The sequence below is a fragment of the Haliotis rubra genome, unplaced genomic scaffold (genome assembly GCF_003918875.1).
Source record: "Haliotis rubra isolate DU_JTF1 unplaced genomic scaffold, ASM391887v1 Scf98, whole genome shotgun sequence".
Classification (NCBI taxonomy): Eukaryota; Metazoa; Mollusca; class Gastropoda; order Lepetellida; family Haliotidae; genus Haliotis; species Haliotis rubra.
This window is the reverse complement of record NW_025767723.1, coordinates 1,511,155-1,526,482: the sequence shown is the minus strand read 5'-3', so window position 1 is coordinate 1,526,482 and position 15,328 is coordinate 1,511,155. Positions and strand designations below refer to the sequence as shown.

The window sequence follows — 15,328 nt, the reverse complement described above, 5'->3', positions numbered from 1 at the left end:
TAATGACGCTGAATCAAAACAAGAAAGAGACAGACTACACTTGATAGTGATCTGACTGTTGCTGAAAACGATATAATGAAGGAAATTAAAACAATGCGGCTCGAGATGAATTCGAACTTTCAAAACCTGGCTTGAAAAATCACTAAGTTGGAACAAGAAATACAATTCTTGAGTGAGAAAATGTGATGCTTCAAGCGACGCTGGACAAAGTGCGTACGAAGATTGAAGTTCTTGAGAGACAGTCAAAAAGCAATCACTTGCTCATCTACCACATTCCAGAAACGTCGAGCAAACACAACGAGCACATCGAACAAAAAGTGTGAACTACTGGAAAAGGACATGTATATCAAGTCAGTGTTGGAATTATTGTAGTGTGCGTCGCCTACGCTCCAGACCTCTCGTAGCACGACCTATTCTCTTCACCCAAGATGGGAAATAAAAAAATAACAACATGATTCTCAGACAACTGGGCAAACTTAAAGTTAGTATTTCACAAGATTATACACAGAAAACTCGCAATATCAGAAAATCCTTAATGCAACTCATGGAGAAAGCACGAAAGGAAGACAGCTTCGTTGTTTTAAGAAGGGATACACTTCAAATTGATGATAAACATTATGCTTTTGATGAAATGAATGACTCCTTGAAACGTGAAACCTGTCAGGTAACCAATCCGACAACACGAGATAGGGGTGTGATCGAAGCCCTGATCGTTATGTACCACAAGGAAGTGCTGATAGAGCTATACCTGTAAAATATGTATTCTGGAACACTGGAGGATTTGAAAGGGAACTGAATATGCAACATATCTGGGAATATATATTGAAACATAATGTGTCATTTACAGTTCAGCTGTTTCAGGAATAAACATCCCAGTGCTGTACGAAACTCCGAAGGTATACACAAGTTCATAAACGAATACGTAATCAAAAAAGTGGAACACATAAATACGAACTCAGATAACATCATGTGGATTAAAATCTGCTTTAATATTACAAGAAAGTTTTTTTTATCTTGGTACAGTTTATTTCTCGCCAATCGGTTCAAGCATTCATACTAAAAACGTCAATCTTTGAAAAACTTGAAAATTGATGTGTTAACATTTAAACAGAGATGTCCAGAGTGCCTTATTATTATTCAGGGAGATTTCAATGCCAGGACTGGTAACGTTTCACAATAGGATTATGTTGGTGATGACGATGACTCCAAATAGACGATGATGTACAGGATGATCCACCAAAACGTGTATCAAATGATGATGTCTTAACATCGGGAGGACATCAACAATTACAGATCTGTAATTCTTCAGGTAATAACATTGGCAACGGCAGGCTATGTGACGATAATCCAGGTAAATTCACATGCTTGAAAGGAAGTGTTGATGGCTTTATCATTTGTAATGAATGTATGCTTAGATACTTTGCAGGATTTCGTGGGGGAGAAGAGCCAAAATGGACGCAGATGCCTATAGAATATTCATTTATAATCGACAAACAAGTAAGCCACCCTATAATCTTACACCCAAACAAAGATATGTATGGAATCCCGAACTAAAACAAAACGATGCAAATGTGTTGAATCAAGTCATTCCTTGTGAAATCTTTGTATATTTACGAGCGCATCAACACTGATGATGTGCAAGGGGCATATAACTCTATATATTTCAGGGCTCATCGAAACGTGCGTAAAATCTGTATGCAAACTTAGATCTACTGGAAACACTCATGTTTTATGTGACTGTAGTAAGTACAATGACTGGTTCGATTCGGAATATAAACGTGCCAGGAATGAAGCAAGGCGTAGACTGAGACTTTAATGACAGCAAAGACACCCATTTGTATTGTCAAGCATATACATTTGACAAAGATCTTTTCTACAAAAAAATAATCCAATTATTTATATGTTCTTCCAGCGATAATACATAAAGCCTTATTGCCACACAATAGTACGTTGATCTGGACATGGGTTACGAAAAACGTTAATATGTTCAAACACTATTACGCCAGAACAATGGAATTCATATTTTGAGTGTGTTTTCAAAGGTACCAGTGCATATATCAGATTGTGAAGTTTGTTTTTACTCGAATATTTTTATTTACTTTTCTAATTCTGTCTCTGGTGAGTTAGCTGATGAATTAATTGATGTTAACAATAAACTTAGATGTGAAATTTCACCAGGTGCAAGTGGTATAAGTATTGATTCCTTACAAGACCTCCCCCAATGCGTATTGAAATGTTAAAATATTTGTTTAATTTGATATTAGATACAGGTATATATCCTAAGGACAGGACACTTTGGGTTATTATAAGAAAGGTACTTTCAATGAACTATCAAATTCTAGACCTATTACACTTCTCAAAGTCTCTGGTAAAATGTTTTCTAAATTATCTGTAAACTATTAAATGATTAGGCAAATGAAAAAAAATGTTCTTGTACTTGAACAGGTAGGATTTCGAAGGATTTCCACACTTTAGGTGACATCTGTATTTTAAACACTATCATTAATAAATATTACACAAAGGAAGACTGTATTGTGCATGTATTGATTTGACAGCAGTGTTTGACTCGGTATGGAGAGGGGATCTAAAATATATAATGGAGGATGGGTAGGAAAGATCTTTAGAATAAGTAATAGTATGTAGCAGGGACTTAAACTGTGTATATTACTGCAACATGGATGCACATCCTACTTTGATTGTTTATTTGGTGTTCGTCAGGGATGCCAGTTATCTCCATTCCTTTTTTCTCACTTTATGAAAATTGGAATGGAGATAACTGGCATCCCTGATGCCACTTTTAAGAAAACAAGAGTTGAAAATGGTTTGGCTCAACCGGCAATGGGTATGGTTGAGTGATCGTGTGAATGTGGGTCTCCCGGTAGTGCCCTATTAGCTAATCCATGTTACCGTAAATAATGCAGATTTTTTAACATCGCTCTAAATTAGCTGAATTAAGTCAATATGAGTTGAATTTTGTTTCATTATACTCATAAGTATACACTCATTCATTTGCAACCTCCAAAACATGGAAAAACATGTATTTTGAGTAAAAGTAAATATTCTCGCCCATGGACGAGATTTTTTAATATTGCTCTAAGTTAGTCGAATTAAGTCAAAATGAGGTGAAATTTGTGTCATGATGCTTATAAACATACACTCATTCATTTACAACCTCCAAAGCATGAATTCTGATCGAAATTAAACATTCTCGCCAATGGGCCGGCCCATGGGCGAGCGAGTTTCAATTTAAAGTTTTCGAAAAAAGATTTCAATTTTTCATCCTTGCCATATATTCATAACAACTGCATGTTTAATTTGGTCAAATCCCTTGTCAGAAAGTGCCCACAGTGCGGAGAGTTTCTGGACTTTTGTGAGTCCAGAATTAAATTGTGACGTGTTATATTGTGTTGTTTTCAATAGTCATATGTTATAATTTCATGTTAGTTGTAGATCTATGTCTGTGATATTGCAGCTGTTTAATTGTCCTTTGTTGAGAGATAACTATATATCGTTAAGTTAATTCTTGTGAGTATATAGCTTTCTTAGTCTCGATATGGCTGTAAACTTGAAGATGTGACCTGAAATTTTAACTCACTCATTCTAACGACTGTAGAGTATCTCATGTGTGAGATCCCATTTGGTTTCAACATTCGGAAAATGGCACAATATGGTGTTGTTCACTTAAATCCAGTTGATCCAAGTACACCTTCTAAAACTGTTCCTTGGCTTCTACTTAAGCCAGGGCCTAGATTTTCGAAGCTCTCTTAACGCTAAGATAGTCGTAAGTTAATGTTAATGAATGGCACTTACGACTATCTTAGTGCTAAGAGAGCTTCGAAAATCTAGGCCCAGGATTCTAGTATGAACTGAGTTTATACAAAACGTTGAACGTTATGCAGATTTTACACACATTAATACTGACGCCTCCAAGGATTGCTTCAAGTACTGCCGTAGCTTTCTGGATCTCTTATTATACTATCGCCCATGTGTCCAGGCCTCATGATTATATATCAGCAATTCTACAATCACTGAAATGGGTGGATAAATATAAACATGAAGCGGTCATTTTGACCGACATTGAATCTGGAGTTAACTGGTGCAGGAATTATAATCTTGGCTAAAAATATTCAAAGGTTACTGTGTGACGTTCTACCGTAAAGTATTTCGAAGCGAAAGCATTGTAACTGTGTGTCCCCGATTCACGGATACACCATTTTGTGCTGTTCTTGTTTTGCAACTTGGGCATTTGTGATTACACAAACAATGTCAACTTGTGGCAGGTGTGACACTAGTCATAACATCAGGTTGACACGTGTCATAACACGTTCCAGACACAACAATAAGTCAGATATGATGGCTTCATTCACCTAAGGGTGATCACAAGCATGGATTCTCTCCAACATGAACAACGCGCTGTAATAAAATTCCTTACCAAGAAGAGACGCAAAGCAAAAGAAATAAATGATCGCATGTGTAAAGTGATGGGTAAGGATGCTCCTGACAATTCCATAGTTTCCCGTTGGTCTCTACATTTTAAAATGGGTAGGGAGTCCATAGACGATGACCCAAGGTCAGAAAGGCCTCCAGATGCCACCCTTCAGATGCCACCCAACCGGAAACCATAGCCGCTTTAAAAAGAGTTTTATCTGACCGACGAATGAAAGTGTCTGAACTATCTAAGGAATTCTAAATATCAGCTGGAACTGTTGAAACCATTATTCATGAGCATCGTGGTATGCCCAAGGTATGCTCAAGATTGCCATCATAGAACTGAATCATGCAATGGAAGCACCCCGCTTCTCCGCCTCCGAAGAAGGTTCACACTCAACCATCAGCTGGCATGGTAATGGCCACCATATTTTGGGATGCAAGAGGCATATTACTGATTGATTAAGTGCTACCAAAACTTAGACAATGGGCAGTTTTATGCTAATTTAATGAAAGATTAGCGAAAATCTATTCGCCAGATGTTAACATGTGGTGTTCTACTATTGCATTGCAACGTTCCAGTTCACAAGTCGAGATTCTCACAGGCCACCATTCGTGAATGTGGATTCGAACAGTTAAATCACCCACCCTACAGCCCACATCTAGCCCCCAGTGACTAATTCCTTTTCCAGCAAATGAAATCTGCCAGGATGAAGCTTCCAGGTTGGCGAGGACATAAAGGCTGCCACAGAGGCGATCTGGCATTAGAGCACCAATCTGCTGATTACTATAAACGTGGTATTAAAGCTTGAAGGACAAATATAATACGTGTATTGAGGTGAATAGAATTATACTGAAAAATACAAGTGCAAAAACATTTCTGCGGCTTGGTCTTATTTTAAAGTTGCAAAATATGTTGAACGCCCCTCGTAAAACTGGGCCAAGCGATGGAACTACGGGAAAATGTGCATCTCCTTGATCACGTAACCGGTCAACTATTTTCAGATTCACTTTGAAAAGTAAGTTCTGTAAGTTCGACAAAACAAACAGTCGAGGTTTGATTGTACTAGAGTGCCCACTAAATATATTGCATGCATTCGTTTGTTTCTGGAAACGTCAATACGGCTGCGCATGCAAAACATTTTCTACTTGAAAAAATAATGAATAAAAAAAAAAGTTTCATGGGTAGCCTTCAAACGTTTGGTTCTTTTACGATTACATGGAATGAACTTTTAATGATGACAAACATATTGATTATACAGGGCCAGTAAGAACGTACCACTCATGTACGTTTTATCTGAACACTTAACTCTGGTAAAACAGTGAAACCTTTACACTCACGATTGTTTGAGATTAGAAATGGAAAGAAGGATAGAAGACAAGCCACGCCTCCAGCTATCATGGAGCCACAGAGCATCCACTTCCTGCCCATTCGATCCAACAAGAACAGACACAAAACGTAGGCGCACGCCTCCACAGAGACAAACAGGAAGAAGTTGAGGTAGACGTTGCCAGAAAGGTTGGTGACATTCATGCTGAGGCCGTAGAAGCACATTCCAACTGCAAACCTAAGAAGTAATTCTATTTGAGGTGCAATGTACATGGTATATATATTTGGAATACACTGATGTACATATCAAATTGAATGACTAAGCTATCTGTTTGAACATCACATTTATGTAATAATTAAAATGAAGATAAACTATCGGTTTCTGCAACCCCATTTTTCAGCTTCTAAATGTACGCGGCGTTGTAGGACTGTAGACACCTATTGAATGTTTACCAGTTAAAAAATAAGATCAGTAATCTTCGTAATAAGGTCGGTGATTTAAAGAGCTCCCAGAAATATTCCATCTTGGATTCTTCCTTTGTTGTGATGTTCTCCAACTCAAGTTCACTGATAGTAATTCGGTTTGATTCAGCTATCTTCACTAATGTGGTCTTTGCTCTTTCGTTCTTGCCTTTACTGAGTAGCCATCTGGGAGATTCTGGTATAAAGCTGAAAAGTCATAAATCATAGTTATGCATAGTATCTTTGCAAAAGTTCTTTATTTTTGTTAAGTTTGACTTATATCTGCATTTGGCACTATTTCAGAACATCCGAAAGGAAGATGTGGTTAATGAACAAATATATTTTCACATGCACATCTATTATTCATCGCATAATAATTCCTTTTATGATTTCCCATAGCTGTAGATTTGAATATGTGGATAATTGCATTCATTGACCATTGTGACCATTTCATCCAAATATCACCAACAGAGCTTTAATCAGTATGCATGTAGTTGCCTCATAAAAGCAGCATATGTTGGGTCTAGGATACACACTGGCCAACATTGAGGTACTTACAACAAATATAGAAAAATGAAGGACGGCACACTGAGCACCAGCTGCCTCGTCTTCCAGTCTCTCAGGAGGAAGGCAGCAAGGGCGACTATCATGTTGCCTGCGCTCCAGAAGAAGTTGATGGCGACTCCCGCCCACATTCTCTTTGAGTGACCCACCAATTCAAGACCTTTCATCCAAAAACAACAACGTTCTTGAACCAAAAACAATTTTAGAACCAATAATTATGAATATATATTTTAAGCATTTGTCGTTTTAGAAGTAACTGAGTTGAGTATTACGTTGTTTGTTGTTTAACGGCGGTAAATATTCGAGTGTGGACCAGACAATCCGGTGATTGACATCATGAACAACGATCTACGCAACTGGGATACAAAAGACATGTGTGAACCATGTCAGCAAGCCTGACCACCCGATCCCGTTTGTCGCCTCTTACAACAAGGATGGGTAACTGAAGGCCTCTCTTTAACCCGGATCTTCACAGGTCGAGTTGGCTATTGGGCAGCTTTCAGCAATGAAAGCGCAAGTGCGTTGGACCAATGTAGCTAAATTGAAATCTGACATTTTGTTAACCATGACAATATTCAAACATCCTGAAAATATAATAGAACAAATTCGAGAGTATTTTGCAACCAGAAGCTGCGCACCGTAGCCTATTCTCAGATTGTGGCATTAGAATGAAAAGAGTGGAGAAGGTAGGTGACTGATTTAGGGTGCACACGGCTTTGCATGAGTGATTCGAACCCCTCGCGGTGAGGGGTTCGAATAAGGTACCCCAAAGATTGGAACGCTATCATAAAACGACCAGTTGTACCAGGGGCTTCATTTTGTGCCTATTCAAAGTGCAGTGAGTACAATTATAAGAAAAGCGGTCACCGAAGACAAAACTAGCCAGATACTGAGTGCCTGAACACGCCGTCATCAGTATGACTACAGGGATCAAGACGTAGAAGCTGGTGACCCAAGTCAGCGACACACTCAATACTGTGGTAAAGAACATGCTGACGACAATGACAGTCTTGCGGCCAAATCTGTAACGAAACCGCAATACCGCAATTCATAATGTAATGAGTAATAATATTGTCAAAAAAATACTGAAGAAATTAAGATTCTGAAGGAAATGGGTTTTATGTGTGTGTTTTTTTCCTTTCTGTAAAGACACACTTAACAATATTCTCTCGGTATGACGGATACATGGATGCCATAATTAATAAACAACATGCAGTGTCGATCTTTTTTGATTTAGAAAAAGCATACGACACAACATGGAAACATGGGATTTTAAAAGATTTACATGACTTTGGATTACGATGCCGTTTGCCTCACTTTATATCCAACTTTTTTTAAATAACAGGCAATTTCAAGTCCGAGTGGGTTCAACCCTGTCTGACCATTATAATCAGGATCAGGGAGTCCCACAAGGCAGTATTTTGTCTGTAACACTGTTTAGCATCAAGATTAACAGTTTATCAAAGGTTTTAAACGATTCAATTGATGGATCACTTTTGGTGGATGATTTTAATATTTCTTGTCGCGGTAAGAATATGCATACTATTGAACGGCAAATGCAGCTGTGTTTAAATAAAATACATAAATGGTGTCTTGAAAACGGCTTTAAATTTTCTAAATCCAAAACTAATTGTATACATTTTTGTAGAAAATATAAACCGCATAAAGACCCGGAACTGTTTCTCAATGGCACTCCCATCAAAGTCGTAAAGGAGGCCAAGTTCCTGGGTTTAATTTTTGACTCGCATCTAACTTTTCTTCCCCATATCAAGTCCCTAAAAACTAAATGCTTGAAGGCACTTGACTTGTTGAAAGTCGTTTCCAATTCTAAGTGGGGAGGGGGATCAAGCTACCCTCCTACAATTATATCGATCATTGGTACGTTCCAAACTTGATTATGGCTCCATCGTTTATGGTGGAGCCTGCAACAGTAATCTTAAACTTTTAGATTCTGTCCACCACCAAGGTCTAAGATTATGTCTTGGTTCCTTTAGAACTTCACCTGTTGACAGCCTCTATGTCGAGGCTGATGATCCATCTCTTACGCAACGCCGTATAAAATTAACTTTACAGTATATTACAAAACTTTATTCAAATGAGTCAAACCCTGCATATAACTGTGTCTTCAATCCACTATATGAAGATCTGTATAACAATAAGCCTTCTCTTGTTCCGCCTCTTGGTATAAGAGTGAAACCTTTTCTTTCTGCTGCTGGCATTGAGCTAGAACATATAGCTCCTTCCCGTTTTCTTTCTTCTCCGCCTTGGCAATTGGTTAGGCCTGAAGTTGACCTTACTTTGACACAGTTTAAGAAATCTGAAACTAATGAATTACAATATAAACAAGAATATAATCAACTAAAAACTAAATATAATACACACAAATCCTTATTTACAGATGGGTCCAAGGACGGTGGCGCGGTGTCATGTGCCACGGTCATTGGATCCAGAACAATATCTTCTAGAATACCAGATAACAGCTCCATTTTTACAGCAGAAGCAAACGCCATATTAACGGCTCTTAAATATATTCAACGACATCCCAAACAATATATCATCTTTTCTGACTCTCTTTCTTGTCTTCAGGCTATTAAAAATCTTTCTTGTAAGCATCCACTTTTATTAGCAATTATTGAATTGTATAATGAACTTGCTACTGGCCAATGCGACATCGTCTTTTGTTGGTTACCCAGCCACGTTGGCATTTCTGGGAACACAATGGCTGATCTTGCTGCTAAGGCAGCACTCAACAAATCTGTGACACCACTTCTTATTCCTTACTCTGATTACAAAGCTTGCATTGGAACTTACATCCGTGATCTGATGCAGAAGAAGTGGGACACTCAAGTAGGTATTAATAAACTACATGAAATAAAACCTTATATTGGTTACACTCACTTGGGTTGTCAGTTCAGATTTGAAGAGGTCATTATGCGACGATGTCGCATTGGCCATACAAGGTATACTCACAACTACTTGTTGAAAGGTGAAGATCCTCCGTTTTGTATCCCTTGTGATGAGAAAGTCACAGTCAAGCATCTCCTGCTTGACTGTGTCGAATTCTCCATCATAAGGGATAAATATTTTAATGTTAAAACTGTTAAGGATCTTTTTAACACTGTTCATTGTTCATTTTGATTAATATGCTCTGTAAGTAGATGTATTTTAATGATTGGTAGTTCAGATTGTTAACTTAGATTGTTAGTGGCTGTGCCCTCAAAGGGGGTTGACGTAGCGTAAAATTATTGTCCTCCTGAGAGGGTACGTAAGTCCCAAAACATTTCAAGTTAATTTCAGCCTACCAGGTTTTTAATCGTAGTTTTTGTCATTTTAATGTATGGCTAAATCTCAGTATAAACGCCAATGGCTGAAGGGATGGTGTAAATCCAGTTAGGGTCCATGCAGGTAGCAAAAGTAATGTAAGCCCCCATGGGCCTTAGTATGGTGATCTACCTTCAGTTGTTGGCGATCTATAGCCCATTTTTACATTGTATTGTCTTCTTTAATTGGAATATTTTAGCTTTGTTCGCTAGTTTTATATTGATATCTGTGATTATCGAATATTTTTACTGTCCTTCGTCGGCAGGTTTTTATAATAACTATATATATTCTATTACAATGTCAAATGTTCTCGTCACGATATGGCTGAAATATTGCCGATGTGACGTTAAATAATAACTCACTCACTTACTCCTAGCTGAGTAAATTGGTTTAGTTGCCATCCCTCTTCCTCCAAAGCTTGTCCTACCTGGAAACTACAATCGAAAATATCCAAAGTGAAACATGAACTAAATATTCCCTTCACAGAAGCAAAACAGATTATTCTTGCAAAAGAACAGCTACGTCCGATATACTCTACCACTGTTTCTGCATCTATTCAGGCTTCAAAACCAAAACAGGCCTCATATAATTCTGTAGGCTGCCAGACAGACTACACATGGGCTTGGTCAAAGGGGGTTGAAGTAGCATAAAATTATTGTCCTCCTGAGAGGGTACGTAAGTCCCGAAACATTCAAAGGAAATTTAAATATTACCAGCTGTTTTAAATGTAGTATTCTTGTCATTTTAATTTTGGCTAAATTTGACTTCAATCGCCAGCGGCTGAAGGGGTGATATAAATCCAACTAGGGTCCATGCAGGTAGCGAAAGTACTGTAAGTCCCCATTGTCCCTAGTTTGGTGATCGACCTTCAGTTGTTGGCGATTTTTAGCCAGGTTTTATAATGTATTGTCCAAATAGAGCCATTAGTTTTAATTTTCCACACTAGTTTTAGTTGTAATTGTGATATTCTAGTTGTTTTACTGTCCTTCGTCGACAGGTTTTTATAATATACATCTATTCCATTTCAATGTCACATATGTTCTCGTCACGTTATGGCTGCAATATTGCCGATGTGACGTTAAATAATAACTCACTGACTCACTCACTCACTCACTCACACACACATGGGCTTGGACTTCTGCTCCCACGTTGCTGTCTACTGAAGTCAAGGCGAAGCCTCCACAAGTGAGCTCCCGTTCACAAACTATGACCATATCAAAAAGTGTTATTCAATCTGAGACATAATCTGCGATGGATGCATTGACATCTAAGAAACATTCAAGAAACCCAAAAACAAATGTGAAACCAACTGCGAAAGCAAATGGACTAGTGAAACATCTAAAAAGTAACAAAGTGGTAGAGTCCCAAAAGGGGTGAAAAACCCGATCATATATTTAATAAGTCTGGATCCCTTGAGGACATGGATTTGTCCGACCATACCCGTAGCACTGCGACTGTCATTACAAGTTGCATTTACTCACGGTTCATTTATCTGCTGTCCAGTTAACTGTTCTATAAGCCCTTTATGATCTGATTCATGAGCTTAATCCTGTATAATCGTGGGGATAATAATGGTCACAACCAACTCTGGGGCGGTAGTAATACAAATACCAAAGGTACATTACTGGAGGATTAAATTTCAAATAATGATCTACGCATTTATAACGACGGTTCAAATACATATTTACATCCTGGCACATGAACATATTCAGCTCTTGATTTGTCAGTCACTGATTCGAACCTGTTGAGTGAACTTCAATGGTCAGTCAACGATGACCTCTTTAGAAGTGACCATTTCCCAACAATACTGAAACCCGTGAACCCATCTGATGTTCCTCCATCACTAAGATGGTATATTTTAAAAAGGCCAACTGGCCTTTACTTGAAACTCTCTGTACTGAAAAACTTAAACCTGAACTTGTAGTAATGTTCCTGGTGCTATAAAATGTTGTTTTTTTTCTGATGAACTAAAGTCCTCTGCAATTCTTCATGTACGAAAACCATGGTTTAATGTTGACTGCAAACAGGCGCGGAAGGCAAGGGTAAAGGTGGAGCATTATTTCCGTTGCCACCCTAAGGTCCATAATTTGAACAAATTGAAGCGTTTAAACGCTAAAGCACAGCATACCTTTAAACAAAGTAACGCCAATCTTGGCGAAACTATGTATCTAATCAATGCACGTACGTCGATTTGAATATGATCCAGAAAATCAAGGGTAAGGGCTCTAGATCAGGTATTTACCTCTGAAAAGATTGGAACCAGTTATTGATAATCACATATTGCAAATAAACTTGGTGAGACGTTGGCAAGACATTCTTCCTCTACTAATTATGAACCTCGATTTCAAAAGTATCAAAATAGTCCGGCAGCCGGTAGACATAACCTTGTTTTGATGTCTATAGTAGGTTTTTTGGTGGATTATGTTTGTTAAGACCACCAATATCAAGGGTAAGTTTACTGGACATCTGTCAGCATTGAGCAATTTTAGATAAGTAATAAAACAACAAAATTGCTGCCATTAGTTAAAGCGATTGCAATACAATATTCTTTAAAAAGTGAACTATGAGAATTGATTCGCACAAAATGGCAATGTAATTTTTGTGATGTTACTGTTTGTTTATTGTAACATGCAGTTGAAGTCTGGCAAGCACAGAACATTGTGCATGATAGTTTCGCACGGTTACATCCACATGTTGAAGACTTGCATGGGGTTTCACTTGAGCAGGAACACCTGATCATCTGTAAGATCTTACTGGGAGCTAGGGGAGTGTCTGCAGGTACTGTTGTTGGCCGCAATGACTTCATACTCCGTTCCTTCATGCATCCATAGTCTGTGGCTTCCAACTTCTGAGGGGCGGTTGGGTAGCCTAGTGGTTAAACGTTCACTCGTCACGCCGGAGACCCAGGTTCGATTCCCCACATAGGTACAATGTGTAAAGCCCATTTCTGGTGTCCCCCGCCATGATATTGCTGGAATATTGCTAAAAGCGGCGTAAAACTAAATCCACTCACTCACTTCAACTTCTGAGGATCAAGTTGCAGTGCATTCTTCCAAAGAAAGAGTTGCAAATGAGCTCTCTTGACATTCTCAGTGAATACTTCTGTAGTTGGTGGCAGTGAGGCAAGCTTGTGAAGACGTGTTAGTCCAGGCTTCCCAATTTGAGCATTCCATACACTAACTCTTGATTCTGACATGGATGTAGCCATTGGCTGTCCATAACATTCAGCTGTGAATCCGGTCGCTTGCGCCATCACATCAGGCCAATCTGCTTGAATGTTGCCTATCTTGTCCACAGACACATTCTTTCTCAGCACTTTGAGCATTTTCTTTTCCTTACTCCATAGCATGCTGCCACAGTGTCATAGCCAGATAGAGCATGACCAGCCAAAAAGGATGGAATATCACGATGCTTCTCCACAGTAGCATGTATATCAATTACCTTCTCTCTTTAATAGGTGATGCCATCACCATTGGTGATTCTAAGCCTTGTTGCAAGTAGTGATGAAGTAGGAGGACATACACATCTGTATCGTCTGCAAGAATAATCACATGCTTCTGCTCATTGACTGCGACCTGTATGCCTTGCTGCACAATGATATTATCGGCTCCTCGTGGCCAGTTATCATGAGCTTGTGCATTTCCGTATTCTGGTGAAATTCTGTATCATTCTGAAGATCTTTGCATATGATGTCTATGAACTGCTTTTCGTTTTGTGTGATAGTCAGAGTCTTTTTGAGAGGGCAAGGGTGATGTGGGACATAGCTGAAATACTTTACATCCTTCTGCCATTCTGGGGGTTCTGGTGGAAGACTTTGTATTGAATTCTTCATATCTGTCAAAGACTAAATATATCTCACCAGACTTCAGCTTCTCCTGTATATGATGCTTGAATGTCTTCACAAAATCCATTACTATTGGCTTTTGTGTAGAGAAGGACGGAGGCCACTGAGGAATCCAGAGGAGCGCCCAACCATCAATTACAGTGCAGGTTGCTTCTGGTGTTCAATATCTAGCTGAGACATCCACCTTGGTCAGGTTTTTCAAATCTGACTTTGACTTGGAAATTCGCATCTCTCGATAGTCGTTGAATAATGCAGTTGGTACAGGTGATAGCTCACGTGATATTTGTAAAAATATTAGAAGAACAGGCAGTTTTTCGGGAAGGTTACTCAACAACAGACAATATTTTTGTCATAAATGCTCTTATCCAAAAACATTTATCTAAACGGAAAGGCAGATTCTATGTTGCATTTATAGATTTCCGTAAAGCATTTGACTCTATTAATAGAAAACGTTTACTTATATTACTTAATAAGATAGGGTTATCAGGAAACATTTTGAATGCTTTACGGGCTATTTACGACTAAGTCTAATGATTCCTTGACAGAGTTATTTGAATCGTCCATAGGACTACGCCAAGGGTGTGTCTTGAGCCCTTTGCTGTTTTCGTTATATACTGAGTCAAAAAAGAAACTTCACAAAATGTAATTTGAAAAATAATGAATAATGTTTCTCTGATGATACATCTATGTATCCGAAATGGGATCCCGATCTTTCGACTCTAGAAAAACGTTAGCAAAACCCACTCGAACCCATCCATTCGTCGTGCAAATGACGTTAGTGCCAAATCAGGTTTTGCACGTGCAGTCGATCACGTAATCTTCGCATCGAAGTTTTCTTCATATGCACGTGTTCGCATTGGCCTCAAGAATTGAAAAAACACTTTTAAACCACAGTTCTAACGGTACTTGAAATGCCACGATTGTCAAATGTGCAACGTGAACATGCCGTTGGCATGTTGCAAGCTGGAAGATCAGTTATTGATGTCACAAGAGCAATGGGATGCAGCCGTCGTACTGTGTATGACTTGCGAGGTCGTCTACAACAAACTGGCACCACTTCTGATCGCCCAAGGTCGGGTCGTCCACGTGTGACGTCACGAGCAGAAGACCGTCAAATCGTCCTACGTCACCTACGTGACAGATTTCTGCCGGCTACACGAACCAGGGCTGAGATGTTTAGAGGTCGACTGTCCTCACAGACCATTCGAAATCGGTTGCGGGCTGCCAATCTCCATTCTCGACGTCCATATCGTGGGCCAATATTGACGCCGTTTCATCAACGTCTGCTGTGGGCCCAACGTGTCCTCCGATGGACCCAGAGAGACTGGAATCGAGTCGTCTTTAGCGATGAATCCAGGTTTACCCTCAGATTCGCGGAC

At 39.0% G+C, this 15,328-nt stretch overlaps 1 protein-coding gene across 1 annotated transcript; it reads right to left on the bottom strand.

Moving 5' to 3' along the window:
• Nucleotides 1-5,543: 5,543 nt before the first annotated feature.
• LOC124265489 (organic cation transporter-like protein) lies at nucleotides 5,544-13,454 on the bottom strand. The gene is made up of 4 exons (XM_046700284.1): nucleotides 13,123-13,454; nucleotides 7,652-7,806; nucleotides 6,779-6,944; nucleotides 5,544-6,427 (listed from the first exon to the last, which is right to left on the bottom strand). Exons 1-4 carry the CDS (start codon nucleotides 13,452-13,454, stop codon nucleotides 6,208-6,210), a joined length of 873 nt encoding a protein of 290 aa, XP_046556240.1. The 3' UTR covers nucleotides 5,544-6,207.
• Between the last annotated feature and the right edge of the window lie 1,874 nt (nucleotides 13,455-15,328).

What these genes read in the sequence shown, in the direction of transcription:
- LOC124265489 (XM_046700284.1), bottom strand. Translation starts at nt 13,454, where the DNA reads ATGCTATGGAGTAAGGAAAAGAAAATGCTCAAAGTGCTGAGAAAGAAT. An exon ending in TCTGGCTAGTTTTGTCTTCG is followed by an intron (nt 6,945 to 7,651) that starts GTGACCGCTTTT and finishes TTTGGATGAAAG; the next exon opens with GTCTTGAATTGGTGGGTCAC. An exon ending in TTCATTTTTCTATATTTGTT is followed by an intron (nt 6,428 to 6,778) that starts GTAAGTACCTCA and finishes ATGACTTTTCAG; the next exon opens with CTTTATACCAGAATCTCCCA.